Consider the following 26,825-nt stretch of genomic DNA (forward strand, 5'->3'; position numbering starts at 1 on the left):
CTGACTATGTTAACATGCAATTTAGCATGCTGAAATCTTCAAAGTGTCTTTGAAAATTAAGTGAAGGTCCACTTAGGCGCCTCCTCCCCCTAAGAGGAAGGATATGCACTGGCAAAGACGGAAGGCCGGGCACGAGCGGTGAGGGGTTGTTTAAGTAAGGGCTTGGAGTCCTTAAATTGGCTAACCGCCTCTGCGGCCTCCCAGACTACTGTCAAAGCCCCTGGGTATAGGGTTGAACCCATCCTGAAGGGCAGAAACAACAGTGCCTGCTGCGTAGCCGGTGAGTACCAGGCGATTGACAGCCATAGCCGACGGAGGCCCATAACCGCACTCAACCGAGTGGACCTCCATGAGCTGCTTCAGTAAAGCGTGGCGGCGGCGGGGCATCGTCCACGCCCCCATGATCCACTAGCTGCCTCTGCAGGGCAGAGAGGTATGCCAAGTGGACAGTAACCTTAAGCTGCTGCACGGTGTTGCGGTATTGCTCCTCAAAGGAGCAATATACTGACTTCAACACCTGGTTACTCAAGGTAAAGGGAGGCAATCGCCAGCCCTGCTGAGCCAACGCCTGGCTGTGGCCAAATGACCCCCCTAGGGCGATCAAGGCATAAATATTAAATGCACTCGTCAATCACCGGGGGGTCAAACAAAGCCTCCTCTCCCATCAAGTAGCGACAGTTTAGCTCAGGGAGATCAAACCGTGACCGGCTACCCGACAGGAGAGGATTGATTACCTCGCTAACGAGCAAAGGTAAAATGCGCAAATGGGTCTCAGCAACCCGACACGGCGCGGACGCTTTGCCGGGGAGGCGAAACTCCGCGGGGGCGGGGCTGTCCAAAGGGACGACCACCTGCAGCAAAACAGTAGCGATACGATCGCGTACCTGCCACAGGGCCGAACCAAGCTAGAAGCTAGCTTCCCCGACTCCTCCCAACCCTGTCCTCATCCATGGCTTCCTCCTCCCGCTCCTCCAGGAGTGAGCTCTCGGTGTCGAGAGTCACCTCCGAAGTCACGGAAGAAGGGTCCACGAACAACGGCAACGGATCAAGGAGAGCTGAGGTGCCTGGCTCGACCGACCCTAGGCTCAAGGCCGAACCTAGTCGCCAAGGCCCCGGGAAGAGCCTGCGAAATAGGATATCCCGGAAGCTGGAAGGCACCGAGCTTGGACACACAGCTGGATGCCAGCGGTGCGTGGCCCGGCACGGGCGCGGTGAGCTGGACTGCACGGGCCAAGGCTCCGGGTCAGACACAACTGCACCGGTGGAGAGGCCGTCACCAGAGCCGAGGCTCGGATTAAGCACACTCCCGGAGGCAGAATCCATCTCGGAGCCTAAGCCCGAGGTAGGGGTGCCTCCGGCAGATGACCCCACTAACCCCCGAATGGATACCGATCTCCTGCCAGAGGCCGGACATTGCGCCCTGCGTCCGAGATAAGTGACCGAACTGAAGTCATCTGCTGCTGCAAATTTGAGGACAAATCTGTGAACGTTATAGGTGCAGATGCAGAATTGGATTGTGCAGATGTAGAGGGGGTAGGGGAAGAAGGGTTTTTTTCCACCGTCTTGGCCCGCTTCTTGCCCTTAGCCTGCTCCCGACCCCTGTCCTCATCCATGTACAAACGTACAAGCGAAATTACCAACCCAGACTTACTGTAAATTCACTGAAAGCAAAATCGATAAGGCAAGCCTAGCATATGATAAACATATATATACAGCCATCCAAGCCTTGTGAAGGCAAAGCGCCACACAAACAAGAGACGAATGTAAGCCACATGGTCCACCATCTTGTCTGCCACATGGCAAAGTTACAACAATTTATGAATGAAAAAATCAACCTATAAATTCCATCTAGCGCCTGTGCGGAAGAAAAGGAACCATAAAAACAGTAGTTGACTCTTTCTCACTCACTTCGGTAGGTAGAAATTCTATACTTCGCAATGAAACACACAGACGTCCTCCTCAGTGAACGAATACATGAAAAGTGAGGTGCAAGGTTGACGGCTAGAGTTACCTGCTCTTGACTGTAGGGGGCCCTGAGGGGCCCTGTAGGGGTGGTCTCACAAGACAAAAACGTGTTTTTTGTTTTGTAAATATTTTTATCAAAATATAGTTATACAACTGTCGTAGGTTTTAAAATGGACATTTTAATGTTTATATGTACCCCAAGGAGGGCTTCTTCTGAAAAAATGTAATTTTTAGAGTAAAATTGATATTTTATACTTATCCTGACTCATGCTTATTGCTTGTCTTCTTCTTTCTTGAACATAGTGGAACACGTGTATTTCCCTATTGAAGTTCCCTTCAATAAAAATCACTAATTAGAACTCACCACGAAGTTACCTCCCTTCCACAAGCTGAGCTGAGCGAGGATGGGGAGGATGGGAGGAGCTTACCTCATGAGTCAGGATAAGTATAAAATATCAATTTTACTCTAAAATTACATATTTTTCCTTATCCTGACTCATGCTTATTGCTTGTAGAATCTGAACGGAAAAGGAGGTGGGAATATATAATACTTTGGATTTTAATAATTAGTGATTTGAACTGTGATGATTGTAATAACCCTATGGGAACTTCATAAAGGCACTGAACTGATGAATTCCTGCTGCTAACTTATCAGCTGCCATATAAAGGTTATTACAATTTACTTATTATGATAAAAGTATATATAACATTAATACAATGCTTAAGACTAATAGACTTAAGCTTGTTAATATGATAGCATAAAATCCTTAGAGTTTATTAGCTAAAATACTTTTATGATATAAACATAGTACTGAGCTTAAGATATGATTAAACTTAAGCTAAATATAAAATAGCAAAAACTCCTTAGAGTTTATTAGCTAATATACTTTTATGATATAAACATAGTACTGAGCTTAAGATATGATTAAACTTAAGCTATATATATAATAGCAAAACTCCGTAGAGTTTGTTAGCTAATACATTTTATAATGTAACCATAATGCTTAAGATATGATGAAACTTAAGCTAAATATATAATAGCAAAAAACTCTTTAGAGTTTGTTAGCTAATATACTTATATGATATAAACATAGTACTGAGCTTAAGATATGATTAAACTTAAGCTATGTATATAATAGCAAAACTCCGTAGAGTTTGTTAGCTAATACATTTTATAATGTAACCATAATGCTTAAGATATGATGAAACTTAAGCTAAATATATAATAGCAAAAACTCTTTAGAGTTTGTTAGCTAATATACTTATATGATATAAACATAGTACTGAGCTTAAGATATGAATAAACTTAAGCATACATGTTATAATGTAACCATAATGCTTAAGATATGATGAAACTTAAGCTAAATATATAATAGCAAAACTCTTTAGAGTTTGTTAGCTAATATACTTTATATGATATAAACATAGTACTGAGCTTAAGATATGGTTAAACTTAAGCTATGTATATAATAGCAAAACTCCGTAGAGTTTGTTAGCTAATACATTTTATAATGTAACCATAATGCTTAAGATATGATGAAACTTAAGCTAAATATATAATAGCAAAAACTCTTTAGAGTTTGTTAGCTAATATACTTATATGATATAAACATAGTACTGAGCTTAAGATATGAATAAACTTAAGCATACATGTTATAATGTAACCATAATGCTTAAGATATGATGAAACTTAAGCTAAATATATAATAGCAAAAACTCTTTAGAGTTTGTTAGCTAATATACTTATATGATATAAACATAGTACTGAGCTTAAGATATGAATAAACTTAAGCTACATATATAATAGCAAAAACTCCAGAGTTTGTTAGCTAATATATTTTTATGATATGAGTGTAGTACTGTGCTTAAGATATAATTAACTTAAGCTACATATATAATAGCAAAAACTCTGTAGAGTTTGTTAGCTAATACATTTATAATGTAACCATAGTACTGAGCTTAAGATGTGATTAACTTAAGCTAAATATATAATAACAAACTCCGTAGAGTTGTTAGCTTATATATTGTATGATATAATAACCATAGTACTGAGCTTAAGATAATAAAGAACTTAAGCAAAAATATATATAGCATGTAGCTATTTAGTACTGTTATAAGATAAGTAGAAACCTGTAAGATTGACTTATCTTCTCCGAGGAACTGTCAACTGTTGTGCGAGGACCATGGGACCGAATTGGTGGATACCTGAGACGTCCTCCTCGTGGTGATATCTCTCAGATAGTGGTTGGCAAACACCATATCGGATCTCCAGAAATAACCTCCATTATGGTATTTCAATAGCACTTGCCTTGTAGATCAAGTGTAGAAGTTAGCTCTAATATCATGAGGATTAGAAGCTCTTGGAGGGTCGAAGTCCTGCAGTCTTGTAGGCACGTAGTATGACAGTTCTGATCCAAAGGAGATAGTAGCACGCGAGACTTCAGTCTCATGTGAGCTTGTTGATAGAGGAAATAAATCTCTTGAATTTTTCCCTCCTGTTTGGCTCGGTGGAGATATATTTTCAGTGCTCTTACTGGCCATCGTGATAGATTCATCGTATCATGGGGTCCAAGTATATCATCAAAGCTTGTTCATAAACCTCACTTGTGAGGTGTTGGAGCACTATATTCAGATCCCAAGTTGGAGCTTGAAACTTCTGTTTTAATCCTCCAATCGGAAAGCCTCGTGAGCAAGGCTTAAAGTAACTGGGTTAAGGTTAACTTGACGCCCATTCTCAGTTATGACAGAGCTATTGCTGCAAGATAGGTGGACAAGTTGAGCCTTTTAAAATCTTAGTCTGACGTAGATAACATAAGTAGTCAGCCACTTGAGGATGAGTAGCATATCTAGCTGTAAATCCTTTCTTTGCAGCATAATTGACAAAACTGTGCCATTTGTCATCGTGATAAGTTGCAAGTTGATACGCAGGGCAAGCTAGACTGCTTTGCCGTTCTGGCTGAATAACCTGTTATTCAGACACGCTTTGATACAATCCATAATGCGGAAGTTGGAATATTTCTGGCTTTCCGATGGCGGATGTATTAACAGATTCGAGCACTCTGTAAGATGTAGTATTGGTTGTCCGATTTCTTGAATAAGAGTTGGAAACCACGTTCTCGCTGGTCAGTAGGCCGCGACCAAATTCAGATGGAGGCTCTGGCGCTTGACTGATTTTTGAGTAAACTTGTGAGATTAACGCTGGTGGCGGAAAAGCCGCACGCCGTTGAGTCCTTCCACGATATGCTTAGTGCGCCTGTTGCCAATGCTAGTGGGTCTGGAACTGGCGTATACGAATGTGTCAGTTGTTTGTTGAATCGAGTGGCAAATAGGTCTATTAGTGGAGTTCCTATTTCTTTGATAATTTGAATGAATATCTCTGTATGGAGCATTCATTCTGTCCCGGCGATGGTATGTGTGGCGAGAGAGAGCGCCTGCTATCACATTCTTTGCTCCTGGAATGTGATATGCTCTGACATGTATGTTGAGATTGTCGATTAAATCGAACAATTGAAAACATAGAGTCGATAGGTTCGGGGACCTGGTTGAGCTTAGTTTGTTCACATAAAAGCGCCACTGTCGAATTGACTGTGTGAATCATCCACTGGGTATACTGTAGTAAGTTGCTCCAGTGCATTAAAGCGTTAACACTGCTTGCATCTCTAGCAGATTTATGTGTAATTTGCTCTCTTGATTGCTCATAGCCCTGATGTCGTCCTGTTGGCAAGATGGGCTCCCCAACCTTGTAGTGACACATCTACTGAAGAGAAGTGTTATCGATTCCAGCTCTATTAGCGAGGACGCCTATTCAAACATTCGATCTCTTGGTCCACCATAGTAATGAGGTTTGACCTGAACCGTAATTGAGCGGTAGAGATTCGTCTAGATGCGAATTGATGATGACTTGTAACGGATGTAATTGTAGTCTGCCTCTGCCTGTCATGTCTTGAGCTGAAGTGCGTGAACCCCAACAGGCTCTGCCACTGTAAGAGTGGTAGCGAGAGAGTAAGGCTTGTGGAAATGACTGTTGGATCTTGATCCATGGTCCTCGGTACAATTATCACGATTTCTGCCGTTACAAATCAAAAACCTAGAATTAGCAGATCTTCATGGAAGGTTCTAGGTCCAACTTAGGTAGGTTTACTAACCATCTAGTTGTGTTAGTAGCTTGATGATGAAATTCAACTGTAGTCTGAGACGGCTGTGGATTTGGATCCACTTGTATCCCGGTCGTCTAGGTAAATTCGCTATGCGAAGTCTTTGACGATGTAGGTGCACAACCAGGTGTGACTGCCATCGTTGAACTTTATGTAAAATCGCCTGACTGCCGTGCCTCGTCCTTACTTGACAGGGGAGGTCTCTAACCTCAAAAAAAGGCAGCCCAATCATGAAGGTTCAGATTAGCTGGACTGTAAGGAGGCTTGCTCGTTCACTGATATATTGTTGTCACTTGCAACCTAAGTCTTGAACTGTAAACTATGATCGATCTCTGCGTAGAGGCGTTGTCCATCAGCCGGTCCAATCAGAACATGGCATTTTGATTCTGTAGAGTACCCGCTGTGATGTCACCGGTGTAGCAGGAAAAGGAACCTTTGTATAATATAGTGCCGTCGTTGATATTAGAACAATCGCCAGTCTTCACCGTAGCTTCCGAAGTTACCCGAGTGACCACGCGTGTTTGAGGGTTAATGGTAAGCGATGAAATACCTGGCTCTGTAATATTAATGCTGGGTAGGTTATTTTCCTGGCTGTCATGAAAGTAACTTTAGTCTTGAAGATAATTCCGACTTCCTTATATAAAGGTTCAATAAAACTTGCAAGTTGTCAGCTTGTAGACTGTAAACATGAATGTATCATCATAATTGTAGAATTAAAGTTGAACTTGTTGTACATATTTCTTCTCAGAAATCGTTGGCGATTATGAGTTATACCGCTGTAACAAGGCTGCTGTTCAATTTCGTTAATGAATTGTCTGCAGATCTGCGTAATGGTCACATGTGAGATAACTGGTGCTCTCCTCATATACAACAGTTGTTCCCTTTATATATAACAGCTGCTGTTTATATACAACAGGTGCTCCCTATATATAAAATATATGCTCCCTACAGGAAATAAGGACTACCTACTGAAGATGGTTCTCCAGTCTGTCAACTTGTTTGTGCAGTTTGATCATGTCGGCAGGATCTCTCCTGAAACAGAGATACATGAGAGCATAGAGCAGGATATCAATCTCCCAACAGTTGCTATAAAGTGAAAAACAGATATTATGACAGACAGAGAGCTACAAAGACAGACAGAGAGATACACAGACAAACAGATAGACAGACAAAAACACTGCAATGTCTTTACTTACTGTGAATCCTTCTGGGGAAGACACTGGGTGATGTCAAAGGCCAGATTCAGTTGGTCGTCTCTACAATATTAATTGTGGGAAACAATTTACAAAATATACGAAATTTGAATTTATTCTTAAACATAATATTAACTGTAGTCCACAGGACGAAGCCATGCTGAGAGTCATGCTCCTTGTCACCTGTACTTAGTCACAAGTGATGACAATTGCAATGTGTGACATTTACATGAAACTATAATCAATAGTTTGCTACACATGGCAGTAGCTAAATGTATCAAGTTATTTTGTGTAACACTAAGCTAAAACAGATAAGTTTATTCAAAGACGATAATAATTTGTTCACCTCTCACAAACATAGACAGCTTCAAGGGCCAGAGACATGAGATCCTTGGGCTTCTGAATAACAGGCTGACTCACCTGAAACAGAATCACACAATTAGTGGCCAAGTCATTAATGAGGCATAGGGACTACTTGTACTGGGTATAGATCCCTGATTCAACAAGATTGTAATTCTAGACACCTTACACATGCTAGCGGATTTCACTTGATTGGTAAACATCTGCAGTGCACATCAGGCAGTTATCCATAGTATTTGTTGGTTCAACCACACGATCCCGTTAGTTGCTTCTTACCAAATGGGTTGCTGAAGACCTATTCTAACACGGACCTTCACAGGTTTATCCATAATATACACAGTGATATGTATTTGTCTGATCAAAAGTCACAATCAGTATGGGAGGCTGGAATATATTTCAACAGACATATGAACAGTGGTAGATAGAGCATGCAGGCTTTCTTTGGACACTTGATGCATCAATAAGTAATCTATTTGAATTCAGAAGAGCGTACTTGAATCGTTTCAATGAAATTTCTGACCACCATTAAACAACAAAATGACACAGAATACAAGACAGGTACTTCTAGATCTAATTGGTGAAGAATGGAAGTTCCTTGTAGACAAAAACATTTCTGTGCCTGTAGCTGCCTCACCCCTGCCTTGGATGTTTCGAAGATCTTGACCACGAGGGACAGGTCTGTCTTGGCCTTGGTAATGATGTAGTCGTGCAGCAGAGTGTTGTACGAGCCAGCTTCACGACGTTCACACTGCTTCAGGAACGGCACCATCCAACGACGCAGGTTCTTCACATACATCTCTTCTGAAGACTGCAAACATGAGAAACAAGCATAAGATGGACCTCAAAAACTATCAACACAGGTTAGAGGGATTTATAACCAATGAAAATCTTCCCTCATTCTCAAAATCCAATAAACAGAAACAAACAATCGCAAGGTGCCTCCCCTATAGAAGTTTGGGATCTCCCATGGAGTCTGTAAACAATTGTGTTGTCAAACTTTCAAGGTATAATGGTAATTATGCCAGTCAAGAGCAACTCTGCCATGTTGATGCAGCCTGAAACCAGTGGAGGATAACATCAGCATCTAATATTCACAACAAAAACCTACTCAATCACTCTCTGAAGCAGTTGAATATTCCTGAGTAAAATTCAGCCATATGGTCAGTTCATCCCCAGTTTAATCTCTGTATGTCTAACCTTACCTTGGACATGATCAGCTCTAGTTTGTCGTAGTCGGCCATTTGCTGCAGATCCTTGAAAGTGAGGTTGTCATCCACGCCACACTCGTACACCAACATCTCCATAGTAAGAAGATCGTCAAGCAAGTCATACAGTCCCTGCAAGTAGCATGTCACGTCACTCAGTAATGTGGTTGTGCGAAATACAAGATCACTCAGGTAAGTTTACGATGAACACCTCCATAATGTATCATTGCATGCCAAACTTCCAAGCTTGCTCACTCTTGCTTGACAACGGTACAAGAATCTGTATGCCAAAATTCCAAGCAATGATGATGATGATGATGATGATGATGATGATGATGAAGAAGAACACTTACCTCAACCCTGTTCTGTATGGCCAGTTTGACAAGGTCAAGTGCATTGTCCACCAGCCGTGACATGCGCTCTATTTCACAGGCACGGTCAATGTACCAGTCACACAGCAGGGACTTGCTTGGCTCATCAGTTCTGCAAATCATGTTACCAGGTCATCACCATGGATACAGGGTAATTACAGCTGACAGCAATATCCCATTTATTCAACTACCTTTCTCTGCATTACATAAACATGTGACATGTCATGTTACCTGTATTTCTCCAGCTCAGGTTTGTCTTCATATAGGAATACTCCCAAGTCAACCGGTGACGGGTCAATGGCAGCTCTGCAAAAGATGGTGAAATGACAAGAAGTTTGTTTCTTCAGCTAGTATTAAACTAATCGATAAAAGACTCCATGCAAAACACCTGCATGGCTGAAACTGTCAGAAACATGTAGACCACAGAATTGACAGCTGTAAAACTCTTACAGACCTATCAGATATTATACCTGTCCTGACACAAGGAGCAGGTGCTCTACTGTACAATCTGTGTATGATATTGAGGAGAGGTCCTTACCTGCACTCATCTCCCTCGCTCCAGTCTGGCTCGCCACGCCAGCTGATCTGCTCCCACTTCTGTGCATCCTCTGTGTTCCTGTAAAGCACACGCATCAATCACCCCAGTCAGGTTACATCACATGTCATGTTTATATCAATTGTTTCCTACCATCTGATAGCAGGATACTACATGGGTATTGACAATGTCTTAACTGTCTGCTTGGCAAGTCTAACTCTTGTAAAAGCACATACAGCTCAGTTAGCCCATGGACGTCATATTGTTTAAGGGATATCACTTGCCAGGCCGGTCACACCTTAACTGATTCTGTTCACACTTATGTATTAGCATACTGAAAGGTCAACAGTAGTAATAAGACAGGAGACGTAACTGTCACATTTCATCAGAAACAGCACATTGTCACTTGGGAACTAGTAATGATGAATGTATTACATGTGTCACCCAGTGTTTGCCCTTAACCCTGATAAGCTGCAGACCCTAAGGACCCAGAAACCATAAAAAGTTTTGGGTCCTGATCAGGCCCTATATTTTAACATGGAAATAATACTCTTAGTTATTGGGGGTGGAAAAGCTGTCTGCTATAAGGACCTGCAGAAAACAGAACTGTGGGTCTGCGTGGTTTTCAGTCAACTTCGGGCAATATTCCGGACAACATTTTGAACGCTGGTGTCACCAGTAAGGGCACCAGATATTACAACCTGGACAATGTGTACACCAGGAGACTGCAGGTTATGTCGCATCTATTGCAATGAAGAAGCTGTCTATCCATAAAACCTGTTTGTCTTCCTAAAATGCCACTTGAAAAAGAAAGAACGGATACTAGGTAGACATAACGAGCAAATGCTACTCCATCAGGGTCCGATAACATGGAATCAGCCAGGTCAGAGAACCAGACCCATGTTGTCACTTGGGGCAAACACTGATACTATACACTGCCTCTCAACATATTCCATTACACTACAGTTTCCTGCGAACGTTTCACCTGCTGACAATGTAAACACCTGAGCTACTTACGCCATCTCTGGCAGCAGGGTCTTGTACTCCACTGGCGTCGTCGTCTCCGGGAAGTGCGACAGGATTACAAGTCTGTAATCAGAAACATGACAACCTCATAAAAAGTCCTACTACAACAACCAATAGCAGTGGCAGTAATTGTCTGGGGACAAGTTGTGACGTACCTGTGTTTGAGGGTGGACGCCCCATGGTAGGTGAACATTGCCTCCAGGGCCTCACAGTTGGACATCTGAAACACATGGAATAATAATAAAGTGCATTTGTAATGCGCACAATCCAGACATAAAGCCTGCTCAAGGCGCTACAAAATAACATTAAGAGTACATGGTACACTGCAAGTTGTAGAAACATATTTCACATTTCCCTGAATATTCTCAGAATTCTTGTAGCTTAGATGAATTATAAATGTTGTGAGTTCTGATAAGCTAGGGGCACATGTTAACCAGGCAACTTTCTCCATGTAAATATCTTCGTATAAGAGGGAACACTACGGGACTCTGGGAATATCTCTTTGGCTAGGAGCTAGTTGTGACTCTATTCGGTTCTAGTAGTTTCCTTCCAATTATGAAGATGCCCCATGCAGCAAAGCACAGGCACTGGTCCTACATGCTATGATAAAACATTTGATTTACCTGTGCATAATTAACAGCAGTTTCCACTATATTTTGGGATCTGAATTCTTTGAAGAACTTGGAGTTGAACCGTTCAGCTGCAGCACTTCTACCTCCCATGACATGCTGCAACACAGGCACATGTTAACATAATGGTCAAGTTCAATCACTTTATTTGGTCAGGATTCTATGAAAATGTATACTACACAAACGAAGTAAGAGAAGCCCAGATTGTTTTCATATTACTGAAGTTAATCTGTCATACCATGACACAGTAACTGCTGGTATAGGAAGGCAGTGGATGTCCTTAATTTCATTTGGGTTGTATATTTAAAAGCACACATACTCATTATATATGATATCTCCAACTCCATGAAAACTGTATGTTTGTGAGTTCACCAGATTTGATCTATTTTACAACTGTCTCTGAACTGACAAATTGCCTATTTGGATCACAGTCAACAAGTACATCCTTTAACTCTAACCATGAAGCCAACTCACCTCGTATGTTCTCAGTCTGTCGATGTACTGGAGAAGTTTCACCCTGGCCCTGCACAGTTCCTTCTGTTCCAGGTTCATGCTGTATGCAACACAACTTATCCTTACTTAACATTGTCAAACAGACTCATCCTTGAAAGGTTTGTGCCATCATATTTAGCTTTTAGGATAGCTGAGGCTTTGAAAATAAAACAAATGGTTCACAGGTAATGACTTTTCTAAAACTGCCTTCTTTATGTTGATATATTGATTAAGAAAATATAAACCAAACAAAGCATCTACAACAAGTGTGGCCTTATGAAACATTAGTTTTGGATGTTTGGATCCTCGTATGACTAACAAGGCGTCTGACAACTAACAAGATTCACCTGTCAAAGTGGACCTGGTCCAGCATCTCCTTCATCCTCTGGAGCCTCATTTCCTCCTTCTGTCTCTGATCATCAGGGTTAAATTCATCAAAACTCATGTCGTCGTACAAGCCTTCCTCGGGGTCACACAGGATGAACCTAACAATAGAGTTATCTCCCATACATTAACAGAACAACATGAGTAGTCATAATGTGTTCCTCATGAATAATCACTAATGTTCATCCAAAAGTTGGTCACTTGAAATAATGGATGATAATCATACCATTATGTCAAACATTGTTTGTGAAATTACAAATTTGATATAGAATTAACTCCCTGGCACTCAACACTTGATTCATCAATGGAGGACATATAATCCTCCATTCCATGAAGCTTTATGGCTACCTGTAAATATCTTAATTAAATGGTATTAGACTGACACTACCTGCCGCCATCCTCCCCGTTGCCGATGGTGATGAGAGCGGGAAGGTCAGTGCCGCGCAGCCCATATTGCAGGAGCTCCCACATGGCATCAATGTTGTCTGGGACTCGCTCCAAGCACTCATGCAACACCCACGACCTCTTGCTAATTTTACTCTGAAATATTGTATAACATCTATTACATGAATACGTTTTTCTTCTTCTTTGAATTCAAGGAATGAGACAGTATCCTTCAACCAGGCATCTCAGTCAAGGAATAGATTCATGACATGAATAGTTATAGCCACTGGGATAACATTAATCAAGTTCAAAATCATCTGAGGTTCACTGAAATTAGTCAGGCAAATGACAGTAGTCGTCAGACATGCATCATGGTTTTTCAGCAACACATTCTATGGTAATGGTATGTGTTGACTGTTAATACACTCAGCAAAATTCAAACTACAACCTATCCCTGTAGTGAGTGAGTGAGTTTAGTGTTACGCCACACTCAGCAATATTCCAGCTATATCGTGGCTGTCTGTAAATAATCGAGTCTGGACAAGACAATCCAGTGATCAATAGCACGAGCATCAATCTGCGTAATTGGGAACCGATGAGATGTGTCAACCAAGCCAACGAGCCTGACCACCCGATCCCGTTAGTCGCCATGTACGACAAGCATGGGTTACAACCGATCCCTGTAAATAATACAGTCTGGGTTATACAATCAATTGTTCATATTATGAGCACTGATCATATGTTGTTGGATATGTTGACATGCTTCCAAACAAATCACTGAGCCTGATATTCACATCCATCTGGTTATTTCTTCTGACCAACATAGGTCACTGGGGATCAGTTCTAACCATTCGTCAGTACAGGCCTCTGTGTTCATGGCATCCTGTGAGTTAGGTGAAGGTAGAAACACTTTGCATGTTATGTGAGCACAAACTGCTGCACCACTTACCAGATAATCCTGTATGGAAGCGACGGACACCGGGGACTTCCTCCACTGCCTCTGATACACCAGGTCACAGTCCAACCCATACGTCCTCGCCAGCGCCAGAGCTTCACCATATTCCTCCGCATCAATCTGGACACACATGAATAGTTCCTCAGCACTGACACATGAGTAGGATACATCAAGTCATCAACGTAAATGGGATAACATACTACTGCATCTCATATCACAACATAAGGGTGTTCATTACCTTAGTTCTATATCTGCATATGTCAGCATGATTGTGAGTTAAGGACAAAGAGATAGGGTTTTTTTCAGGTCACAGTCCACAAAGACATTGTCGTTAAGTCTTTGACTACAGATTATATCTCTGAATACATCCCACTTTAAGTACCCAGCCATGCTTGGACAGGCAGGGGAAAATGTGGACTCATTGAAAAGATATGCATTTCTAAACCAATATTAGACATCTACTACTAATTAGAATATCGACTAGACTGTACAGACAATTCCCTATATAATCAACCTCAGTAGTCACTGTGACTAGGGAGTTTTGTTACAGCAATAATGATATTGTTATGAACATGTTGCGGTACTTGGCTGATGTTGTTATACCTTGTGAGCATACAGTTCCTCGAGGGGTCGTAGATTTCAAACAGATCAGTTTGTAAATGCGAGTGACCAACCTGAAACAAGAAACAGGTCACTCAAATAATTTTAATAAAAAGTATTTAAATGCCCAAGTGATGATGCCACAGGACAAAAAGAAGACCTTAGTGGTAAATTGGTGGTAATATTATCTTGATATCAGTGAAGAGCACTTCTGTTGAAAATACAGGCTTTATGGAAATGATGCATTAGAGGTTGAGGATCTGTTACAACTTTCCTGTTCGGATGAAATATCTGGTGTCCTCTGTCCGATTCCACACAATGAATGCTTGTCAGGGCTTAATCCCCTGAGGGGATGAATGAGATAGTACTCGTGACAACTAATTTCATGATTTCCATCTCAATTAAAATACATCCAATGAGTTAGATTACAACTAATATCTTCATAGCTAATGGTTCACCAACTAGTGGCACACCAAAGTCGTGCCACATTCAAAAACTTAAAATCATGAAGTTAACTGACTTGGGCTTCTTCCTTGGTGGCTGAAACCTCTCGCTGTCGGTGAGGTAGTACAGCACCTGCTTTGTGACGCGGGTTGACCTGTTATACCAGGTGGAATCTTCATCGTCACTGTCATCACCTTCGTCACCTTCATCAGCGATCAACTTCTTCCTCGGGAAGCGATGCTCACACTAGGTACAACAGAGCAGGGTTGACAGGTTTATATATTCTCCAGTCATGATTACAGGGATGGAGGTTGGCATCTGCCAGGCATTGGCCTGTCAGACCAGTTTTGTTTAGGTATACTAGGGGCTTGTACAGCTACAAACATTACGTTATCAATATTCAGGCTTGTAGACATTCTTGATTACTTTCAATCCATGGCTTTCTGCAACATCATTTAAGACTGGGCTCACCTGTTCACACAAATGTAACATTCAAATGTACATTAAGGAACTTTTGAACGAGAAATGCTAATGCCTTTTTCTTGTGGAATCTGTGGTAACCCACAGAACCACCTGTCCAGCAACCAAAACATGGGAGAATAGGAGAGTTATTTCTTATCTTGGATTTCCATGGTAACATTAATATTCCATGGCTACACAGTAATGAAGTGTTATAGACATCCTGAAGCTAGGATAGGATGACAGGAAGTCCCTGTTTTTCAGAAACGAAGTTGTTCTGGAAATACTACTGGTTTGATAAAATGTCATACGTTGAAACCATCCTGCCTAAACCACTGTTAAGTGAACATTGGAGCACTAAGGAAGGATGACAATATATTGAAGAATAACTTCTTTTATTGCCCACGTGGTCAACGCATGGGTAGTTGCATACTAATCTCGTACGTCACACAAGTGTTGTATCGCGTTCACCTGTGTCGTAACGACTAGACCTGAGATTCTAACGATTTGATTGGATAACCGATGACCTCTCAATTAGGTCATGATGTGACAGAACTACTTTTTCATTTATAACAAACCCGTGAATTCATTCATTCTACAACTTATATGCATTGTGGGAATATAAACATAGCGAACGTTGCCGTATCACTGTTTAATTGTGAGTTGAACTGAGACATTGTATGCGTCGAAAAACATAAAAGCAAAGTTTCAACCAGTGATGTTAGCCAAGTGAAGCAATTGCAAACTAAGAAACGGGGTGCTACGGAGTAGTTTAATGGAGGAGGCTGTATGAGGCGATGACAACTGACATGCATCGTGACGTCGGTTACCAAGGGGCAGACGAGCAAGGCGTAGTGACATCATTACAGTGTGACGTCATGCAAAAAGTGTACTACAGAACAACATTCTTCCGCAACCTCTTTATGAAACTGGTTTCGGTTTGAAACCATAAAAATTACAAAAATACAATATTTCGTCAATTAAAAGCATGTAAGACGTGGGTAATAAATAAAATACCACATACGGTCTCATAACATACGAATTATACAAAACTCGTGGCCTTCCTATGGTTTCTGAGATCGCTTTCGCTCGGTCAGATACCATAGGAAGGACACTCGTTTTGTATAATTCGTATGTAATGAGACCTCGTGTAGTATTCTCTATTGTGACAATGGGATGTCTCACTCCTTATTTTGTTATCCTCCCTCACTATGGCCTCAACTTTACTTGAACTAATTACATGACTGGGAGAGTCAGAGAGCACTCCGGCTCCTTACCTCGATGCCGAGGAATCCTCCCTGGTAACTCTCACTGACACGGGGGGACGGCTCGAACCACTCAGGGGACTTGCCCAGGTAGTTGTGTAAGGTGTTCACTGCACACACCATGACAGCGCCAGTACATCTCGCCAAGATCAGCGCCTTCACAACAACAGAATCAGATTGTATCTATCCTAGTTTCATAACTGTAACAAAATAACTGTAGCAACATAACTATAACTGCAACAACATAACTGTAACAACATAATTATAACTGTAACAACATAACTGTAACAAAATAACTTCAACAACATAATTGTAACAACATAACTATAACTGTAGCAACATAACTGTAGCAACATAACTGTAACAACATAACTATAACTGTAACAAAATAACTTCAACAACATAACTGTAACAACATAACTATAACTGTAGCAACATAACTGTAACAGCACAACTGTAGCAACATAACTGTAACAACATAACTATAACTGTAACAACATAACTGTAGCAACTATAACTGTAACAACATAACTGTAGCAACATAACTGTGACAACATAACTGTAGCAACATAACTGTAACAGCACAACTGTAGCAACATAACTGTAACAACATAATTATGACTGTAACAACATAACTGTAGCAACATAACTGTAACAACATAACTATAACTGCAACAACATAACTGTAAAAACATAACTGTAACAACATAACTATAACTGCAACAACATAACTGTAACAACATAACTGAAACAACATAACTATAACTGCAGCAACATAACTGAAACAACATAACTATAACTGCAACAACATAACTGAAACAACATAACTATAACTGAAGCAACATAACTGAAACAACATAACTATAACTGCAACAACATAACTGAAACAACATAACTATAACTGAAGCAACATAACTGAAACAACATAACTATAACTGAAACAACATAACTGAAACAACATAACTGTAACAACATAACTATAACTGCAACAACATAACTGTAACAACATAACTATAACTGCAACAACATAACTGTAACAACATAACTATAACATAACAACATAACTGCAACAACATAACTATAACTGCAACAACATAACTGTAACAACATAACTATAACTGCAACAACATAACTGTAAACATAACTATAACTGAAACAACATAACTGTAACAACATAACTATAACTGCAACAACATAACTGTAACAACATAACTATAACTGCAACAACATAACTGTAAACAACATAACAACAACATGTAACTGCATAACATAACTGCAACAACATAACTGTAACAACATAACTATAACTGCAACAACATAACTGTAACAACATAACTGTAACAACATAACTATAACTGCAACAACATAACTGTAACAACATAACTATAACTGCAACAACATAACTGTAACATAACTATAACTGCAACAACATAACTGTAACAACATAACTAACAACATAACTATAACTGTAGCAACATAACTGTAACAACATAATTATAACTGTAACAACATAACTGTAACAACATAACAGCCATATGTAAATAATCTGTCTGGACCAGACAATCCAGTGATCAACATCATGAGCATTGATCTACGTAATCTGGATACAATGACATGTGTCAACCACGTCAGTGAGCCTGACCACCCGATCCCTCAAGTGGCCTCTTATGACAGGGATGGGTTGCTGAAGACATATTCTAACCTGTATCTTCACGGGTCTCAGAGGAATGGATTGAAAGTACATCATCATATCTGACTTTCATGTAGCACAAAGGTAACAGACAGATTCTTACCTCATTTGACCAGAAGTTGACATCAAGTAGTTTCTTGTGAGGTATCAGATCTGTATCAGAGAGTACAGTTGTGAGCAGGGGGATCTAACATTGAACAGTTTTTCCATCAGATGTCAGATTATTGTCTGTGTCTCAGGGTTGACACATCCACAATGTTAATCATACTAATCTGACACAATGCCAATAACATTTGTTAAATGCTTCAGTGTCTTCACTAATACCTAATAAGGGACTTGGTACAGGAATATAGCTAATTCTTACAATACATGGTTACATGACATTTGGTTTCCATGCCAGAGTAAACTAGTCTAGCCATGTCACTGTTCACACAGTCAGACATCCACCAATAAGCATTCAGGACATGTGTTTAACATATTGATAGTCATGTGCAGAGAGATACAGCCATTAAAATGTGTCATACCTTTAATTCTTTTCCTCTTTTGAGGATTTTCAGCAAGTTTGGGGCAGACCTCATCATACCCAGGCTGCAATGAAATGTCAATATTCAATTCACAAAACCATCACAACACACAACTATTTCATTGTTCACAAAGACATTCAATGTTCAGAAGTCAAATCAAGGTATTCATGACTGATATTCCTTTCATAAGTAGGACTGTTCCACATCCCCAGTATCTGACCTGGTCCTCCAGTGTCCAGGCGACCTTGTGGCGGAGAGATGGCAGGTGCCACACGGACAGCTTGCCCGACAGGTGCAGCGCAACCAGTGTGTCCCCCGCAGGCGACACGCACATCTTGTACACGCCATCCTGGAAAGCAGAAACTGACACATCTCCATATCTGTTCATGTTAATCAGTGTTAAAAACAATGGGTATCTATGATCATATTTGCTGTGATTTATAGTGCAGTGATTCATTCATTTTATCATTAGTGTTGTCGGACAAGTAACTGTTCTTTATGTTACAATGACTGCTACACAGTTAATGAGTTCGTTCGTCATCCACATCACTTGCTGTACTGCATCCAAGCCTGGATACAGGACACAGACAGACAATGTCTCACCACAAACCCTCCCTTCCAGGCGGACAGTTGAGGCACACGCAGCATGCTCAGTATTGACATTCCCTTGTTGGCCTGAAATAAGTTGTCAAAATGGTAGCAATGAACAAAACCTGGACAGGTTAGCAATATTCTATTCCACACACTGCAGACAAACGATAGGTTGATTCTTACAATCACAAGCTACTTTTAACAAAAGGGGCAAAGCTTATTTAAGGGGAGACTGTATAAATAATTTTTCACAATTTGGATTAGACTGTTTAGCCAATTAAGCGTAACAAAGAGTAAACCGTCTCTACTTCACCTACACTCGCTGCTCGTACCTGTGTCATCCCTGTATCATAGTCCGTGATCAGTTTGTAATGAGGTATGTCTGACAGCAACCGCCACGCTGTGATTCCCTCACTGGTTGCCTCAGTTGCCGCTGACGACGGCTCCCCGCCCTGGCCACACCCACCAACCAACAACATCTTATGTTCGGAGAGATAGACGGCTGAGCTGATGCCAAGAGGGTAATGTCCACTGAAGACGAAGCTGTGGCGAGATTTATAGCCCTTGTCTCGGCTGACATAGTAGCTCTTCAGACGACCATGGTAGTTGATGACCAGTAGTTCTGCTGACCTGGAAGAGAACAGTATAGTCTACATGGACAGAGTTGTCTCCACCTGACATCTGGACACAGGATATAGGTAGTACCTGCAAACATCAAACTTTAACTAACGATCACTTGAAGCGATACCAGTGGGCATTCTGGGTAAGATTATAGGTCCCCAGAGTCACCACAGCCTATGATCAGGTGAGGAGTCTTGGCTTCCCTGTCCTCTATGCCTGTCTCACAAACTCCACACACCACCATCAAAACAGTGTGATAATGGTATTTTATCATCTGTGTCTAATGTTGGATATGTTACCATTTGTTGTCTGGGTGTTGGTGATCCGTGAAGATGAGGGCAGCCACGGCACAGCTCAGGTCATGGGGGGTGTTCTCTGTCGTTTCCTGTAAGGACATAGGCACCGATCATTTTACAGATGTTTCACTGCAGCATGTCCTTCATGATGGTTATTTAGATTACTCGGGATTAAACTTCATGCAACAGTCTCCTTCTAGTAAATGTGAGACATGGTTTTCACTCAATTTTATTGGAATGAACTACATTTCAAGATGAAATGAGGAATATTGTGCCAGATTGTTTCAGTTGATTCATCTTCATTGATTTAAATTATTCTACTGTCTTTCCTAGTGAGTAAATAGAAAATTTGTCTCTAAAAATACTCCCTACAAAAGATATAAGGGTACACGTGAAGGTGTGTCTAGAGATTCTCACCCCAGGGATGGTGAAAAGCAGTGACCCCATGATATCAAACACATCAACGGCTCCACAGCTCCGCGAGCAGGCCAGCATGGTGTTGTCCGGGCTCCATACCACACAGCGCCACTGGGGGCACGGGTCACGCTGGAAGGAGCCACGCCCCACTGTGGACTCATATCCATCTCGGTGTGATCTGACAACAGAGGTTGTTGTCATGACTACTAATGAGGCTGAAACATTGTTTTGGACTCATCCTTTAAAGCATATTTTGTCACATTAACATCACATAAAGCTAACAATATCAGAGAGCTAAATCAGCGGATGGACGGATGGAGCCTAATACTATATCCCCAAAAAACGATACCAATACTAAAATCATTTTAGTTTCAGTTTTGATTCGCAAAAGACAATATTACTAATGCATGTTCACATCATGAGAATAATCACTGAATGAAAACCACATGTACATTAGCCATGTCAAGTGTTCATCATTGTGTCATGTCACAGATTCATGTCAGTGTTTGGTCATCATGGTGTCATGTCAATGTTTGTCAGTGTCCATCATAGTGTCATGTCAATGTTTGTCAGTGTTCATCATAGTGTCATGTCAATGTTTGTCAGTGTTCATCATGGTGTCATGTCAGTGTCCATCATAGTGTCATGTCAATGTTTGTCAGTGTTCATCATGGTGTCATGTCAGTGTCCATCATAGTGTCATGTCAATGTTTGTCAGTGTTCACCATGGTGTCATGTCAGTGTCCATCATAGTGTCATGTCAATGTTTGTCTGTGTTTATCATGGTGTCATGTCAATGTTGTCAGTGTTCACCATGGTGTCAATGTCAGTGTTCATCATGGTGTCATGTCAATGTTTGTCAGTGTTCATGGTGTCATGTCAATGTTTGTCAGTTCATCATGGTGTCATGTCAATGTGTGTCAGTGTTCATCATGGTGTCATGTCAATGTTTGTCAGTGTTCATCATGGTGTCATGCCAATTTTTGTTAGTGTTCATCTTTGTGTGACGACTTGAGCAAGTTGGTACATCCCAACCTACCTGATATCCACACACTGCTCCTGGAGGATGGCAACCACCTTTCCTTCCCTGGAACAGATATATTCAGGCAACACATGTAACAAGTGGAGATCAAGTGACACTCCCAGGTAAAAATATAATAAAGTAATAATATAGAGTGAGTCAACAAGTGAGTTTGGAGTCAGCTTGATATGACAGGAAAGTTTAAAGTGATGCCAACAAACATAATTAGAGTGAATTCTGGATTTGTCCCAAAGGTCACAACACTGCACAGCATAAAGCAAAGCCTTAAATGACTCGACTGCTCATGCCCACTGATAAACTACAAGCATGGGGGATGTGACTAAGGACACCAATACACTACAAACCAGCCTTTAGAAGAGATATCAAACAATTGTATACATAATAATTTACATCTTCAACAGTTGTTTTATCATTAACTTTGAACTTTATTTCACTGGTTAATGACTATAATATTTTTCATTTTTCTGACTCATAATTAGGTTCTGATGCAGATTGTTTCCAAACAGCATTCTTTATTGATTTAATGTAATTGTCGTTATTAAACGCTTGATTCTACATCTTGAAACTATCCCCAACCAAAGTTGCAAAAGGTCATGATGATCTGTATGTTTCCATGGTGACCTACCCTCCGACAGCAATGTGCCAGTTTATCTGACTGTTGACTAGCTTCACCAAAGCTTCTGGCAACAAACATGGAGTGGCTGTCCTGGAAGAGGAAGATCATCAAATAGAACATATTTCCCACTTAAAATAGGATGGGAATTCCCAGAAGTTTCATTCACTAATGTTAAGCCAATCTGATTTCTTCCTATTCTCCCTGACAACTCCTATATATGCTTGGTTGTTTCGTTCCTACCAAGCACAATTGAAGTGTTCCTACCAAGCTCAATGAAAGTGTTCCAACCAAGCTCAATGAAAGTGTCCCAACCAAGCTCAATGAAAGTGTCCCAACCAAGCTCAATGAAAGTGTTCCTACCGACCTCACTAAAAGTAGTCTTACCAAGCTCAATGAAAGTGTTCCTACCAACCTCACTAAAAGTGTTCCAACCAAGCTCAATGAAAGTGTTCCAACCAAGCTCAATGAAAGTGTTCCTACCAACTTCACTAAAAGTGTTCCAACCAAGCTCAATGAAAGTGGTCTTACCAAGCTCAATGAAAGTGTTCCAACCAAGCTCAATGAAAGTGTTCCTACCAACCTCACTAAAAGTGTTCCAACCAAGCTCAATGAAAGTGTTCCTACCGACCTCACTAAAAGTGTTCCTACCAACTTCACTAAAAGTGTCCCAACCAAGCTCAATGAAAGTGGTCTTACCAAGCTCAATGAAAGTGTTCCAACCAAGCTCAATGAAAGTGTTCCAACCAAGCTCAATGAAAGTGTTCCTACCAACCTCACTAAAAGTGTTCCAACCAAGCTCAATGAAAGTGTTCCTACCGACCTCACTAAAAGTGTTCCAACCAAGCTCAATGAAAGTGTCCCAACCAACCTCAGTAAAAGTGTTCCAACCAAGCTCAATGAAAGTGGTCTTACCAAGCTCAATGAAAGTGTTCCTACCAACCTCAGTAAAAGTGTTCCAACCAAGCTCAATGAAAGTGGTCTTACCAAGCTCAATGAAAGTGTTCCAACCAAGCTCAATGAAAGTGTTCCTACAAAGCTCAATGAAAGTGTTCCTACCAACCTCACTAAAAGTGTTCCAACCAAGCTCAATGAAAGTGGTCTTACCAAGCTCAATGAAAGTGTTCCAACCAAGCTCAATGAAAGTGTTCCAACCAAGCTCAATGAAAGTGGTCTTGCCAAGCACTATGAAAGTGTTCCTGCCAAGCTCAATGAAAGTGTTCCAACCAAGCTCAATGAAAGTGTTCCAACCAAGCTCAGTAAAAGTGTTCCAACCAAGCTCAATGAAAGTGTTCCTACCAACCTCAGTAAAAGTGGTGCTACCAACCTCAGTAAATGGTCCTACCAACCTCAGTGAAAGTATTCCTACTAAGCTCAGTGAAAGTGTTCCTACTAAGCTCAGTGAAAGTGTTCTTGCCAACCTCAGTAAAAGTGTTGCTGCTATTAAGCACTTTGAAAGTGTTCCTGCCAAGCTCAATGAAAGTGTTTTTGCCAAGCTCAATGAAAGTGGTCTTACCAACCTCAGTAAAAGTGTTCCAACCAAGATCAATCAAAGTGTTTTTGACAAGCTCAATGAAATTGTTCCTACCGACCTCAGTGAAAGTGTCCCAACCAAGCTCAATGAAAGTGTTCCTACCGACCTCAGTGAAAGTGGTCCTACCAAGCTCAATGAAAGTGGTCTTACCAAGCTCAATGAAAGTGTTCCTATCAACCTCACTAAAAGTGTTCCAACCAAGCTCAATGAAAGTGGTCTTACCAAGCTCAATGAAAGTGTTCCAACCAAGCTCAATGAAAGTGTCCCAACCAAGCTCAATGAAAGTGTTCCAACCAAGCTCGAAAGTGTTCCTACCAACCTCAATGAAAGTGTTCCTACCAACCTCACTAAAAGTGTTCCAACCAAGCTCAATGAAAGTGGTCTTACCAAGCTCAATGAAAGTGTTCCAACCAAGCTCAATGAAAGTGTCCCAACCAAGCTCAATGAAAGTGGTCTTACCAAGCTCAATGAAAGTGTTCCAACCAAGCTCAATGAAAGTGTTCCTACCAACCTCACTAAAAGTGTTCCAACCAAGCTCAATGAAAGTGTTCCTACCGACCTCACTAAAAGTGTTCCTACCAACTTCACTAAAAGTGTCCCAACCAAGCTCAATGAAAGTGGTCTTACCAAGCTCAATGAAAGTGTTCCAACCAAGCTCAATGAAAGTGTTCCAACCAAGCTCAATGAAAGTGTTCCTACCAACCTCACTAAAAGTGTTCCAACCAAGCTCAATGAAAGTGTTCCTACAGAGCCTCACTAAAAGTGTTCCAACCAAGCTCAATGAAAGTGTCCCAACCAACCTCAGTAAAAGTGTTCCAACCAAGCTCAATGAAAGTGGTCTTACCAAGCTCAATGAAAGTGTTCCTACCAACCTCAGTAAAAGTGTTCCAACCAAGCTCAATGAAAGTGGTCTTACCAAGCTCAATGAAAGTGTTCCAACCAAGCTCAATGAAAGTGTTCCTACAAAGCTCAATGAAAGTGTTCCTACCAACCTCACTAAAAGTGTTCCAACCAAGCTCAATGAAAGTGGTCTTACCAAGCTCAATGAAAGTGTTCCAACCAAGCTCAATGAAAGTGTTCCAACCAAGCTCAATGAAAGTGGTCTTGCCAAGCACTATGAAAGTGTTCCTGCCAAGCTCAATGAAAGTGTTCCAACCAAGCTCAATGAAAGTGTTCCAACCAACCTCAGTAAAAGTGTTCCAACCAAGCTCAATGAAAGTGTTCCTACCAACCTCAGTAAAAGTGGTGCTACCAACCTCAGTAAATGGTCCTACCAACCTCAGTGAAAGTATTCCTACTAAGCTCAGTGAAAGTGTTCCTACTAAGCTCAGTGAAAGTGTTCTTGCCAACCTCAGTAAAAGTGTTGCTGCTATTAAGCACTTTGAAAGTGTTCCTGCCAAGCTCAATGAAAGTGTTTTGCCAAGCTCAATGAAAGTGGTCTTACCAACCTCAGTAAAAGTGTTCCAACCAAGATCAATCAAAGTGTTTTTTGACAAGCTCAATGAAATTGTTCCTACCGACCTCAGTGAAAGTGTCCCAACCAAGCTCAAGTAGAAGTGTTCCTACGACCTCAGTGAAAGTGGTCCTACCAAGCTCAATGAAAGTGGTCTTACCAAGCTCAATGAAAGTGTTCCTATCAACCTCACTAAAAGTGTTCCAACCAAGCTCAATGAAAGTGGTCTTACCAAGCTCAATGAAAGTGTTCAACCAAGCTCAATGAAAGTGTCCCAACCAAGCTCAATGAAAGTGTTCCAACCAAGCTGAAAGTGTTCCTACCAACCTCAATGAAAGTGTTCCTACCAACCTCACTAAAAGTGTTCCAACCAAGCTCAATGAAAGTGGTCTTACCAAGCTCAATGAAAGTGTTCCAACCAAGCTCAATGAAAGTGTCCCAGCCAAGCTCAATGAGAGTGTTCCAGCCAAGCTCGAGAAGTGTTCCTCTGAGACCTCAATGAAAGTGTTCCTACCAACCTCACTAAAAGTGTTCCAACCAAAGCTCAATGAAAGTGGTCTTACCAAGCTCAATGAAAGTGTTCCAACCAAGCTCAATGAAAGTGTTCCTACCAAGCTCAATGAAAGTGTTCCTACCAACCTCACTAAAAGTGTTCCAACCAAGCTCAATGAAAGTGGTCTTTCCAAGCTCAATGAAAGTGTTCCAACCAAGCTCAATGAAAGTGTTCCAACCAAGCTCAATGAAAGTGGTCTTGCCAAGCACTATGAAAGTGTTCCTGCCAACCTCAGTAAAAGTGTTCCAACCAAGATCAATCAAAGTGTTTTTGACAAGCTCAATGAAATTGTTCCTACCGACCTCAGTGAAAGTGGTCCTACCAAGCTCAATGAAAGTGTTCCTACCGACCTCAGTGAAAGTGGTCCTACCAAGCTCAATGAAAGTGTTCCTACCGACCTCAGTGAAAGTGTTCCAACCAAGCTCAATGAAAGTGGTCTTACCAAGCTCAATGAAAGTGTTCCTACCAACCTCACTAAAAGTGTTCCAACCAAGCTCAATGAAAGTGGTCTTACCAAGCTCAATGAAAGTGTTCCAACCAAGCTCAATGAAAGTGTCCCAACCAAGCTCAATGAAAGTGTTCCAACCAAGCTCGAAAGTGTTCCTACCAAGCTCAATGAAAGTGTTCCTACCAACCTCACTAAAAGTGTTCCAACCAAGCTCAATGAAAGTGGTCTTACCAAGCTCAATGAAAGTGTTCCAACCAAGCTCAATGAAAGTGTTCCTACCAAGCTCAATGAAAGTGTTTCTACCAACCTCACTAAAAGTGTTCCAACCAAGCTCAATGAAAGTGGTCTTTCCAAGCTCAATGAAAGTGTTCCAACCAAGCTCAATGAAAGTGTTCCAACCAAGCTCAATGAAAGTGGTCTTGCCAAGCACTATGAAAGTGTTCCTGCCAAGCTCAATGAAAGTGTTCCAACCAAGCTCAATGAAAGTGTTCCAACCAACCTCAGTAAAAGTGTTCCAACCAAGCTCAATGAAAGTGTTCCTACCAACCTCAGTAAAAGTGGTGCTACCAACCTCAGTAAGTGGTCCTACCAACCTCAGTGAAAGTATTCCTACTAAGCTCAG

General features: G+C 41.1%; 1 protein-coding gene across 1 annotated transcript in view; it reads right to left on the bottom strand.

The window, feature by feature from the left end:
* The window catches only part of LOC124261267 (neuroblastoma-amplified sequence-like), a 54,035-nt gene that overhangs the window by 20,068 nt on the left and 7,142 nt on the right, over positions 1-26,825 (bottom strand). The window contains 29 exon segments of the mRNA XM_046695581.1: positions 937-1,460; positions 7,087-7,151; positions 7,316-7,375; positions 7,659-7,732; positions 8,307-8,480; positions 8,875-9,009; positions 9,231-9,360; positions 9,480-9,554; positions 9,787-9,864; positions 10,801-10,872; positions 10,965-11,029; positions 11,433-11,537; positions 11,913-11,991; positions 12,278-12,415; positions 12,703-12,854; positions 13,648-13,773; positions 14,257-14,277; positions 14,279-14,327; positions 14,774-14,943; positions 16,434-16,577; positions 18,215-18,264; positions 18,636-18,699; positions 18,856-18,984; positions 19,239-19,310; positions 19,559-19,856; positions 20,147-20,232; positions 20,561-20,738; positions 21,600-21,647; positions 22,228-22,308. Coding sequence (XP_046551537.1) covers positions 937-1,460; positions 7,087-7,151; positions 7,316-7,375; positions 7,659-7,732; positions 8,307-8,480; positions 8,875-9,009; positions 9,231-9,360; positions 9,480-9,554; positions 9,787-9,864; positions 10,801-10,872; positions 10,965-11,029; positions 11,433-11,537; positions 11,913-11,991; positions 12,278-12,415; positions 12,703-12,854; positions 13,648-13,773; positions 14,257-14,277; positions 14,279-14,327; positions 14,774-14,943; positions 16,434-16,577; positions 18,215-18,264; positions 18,636-18,699; positions 18,856-18,984; positions 19,239-19,310; positions 19,559-19,856; positions 20,147-20,232; positions 20,561-20,738; positions 21,600-21,647; positions 22,228-22,308 — 3,442 coding nt within the window.

The sequence above is a fragment of the Haliotis rubra genome, unplaced genomic scaffold (genome assembly GCF_003918875.1).
Source record: "Haliotis rubra isolate DU_JTF1 unplaced genomic scaffold, ASM391887v1 Scf792, whole genome shotgun sequence".
Taxonomy (NCBI): Eukaryota; Metazoa; Mollusca; class Gastropoda; order Lepetellida; family Haliotidae; genus Haliotis; species Haliotis rubra.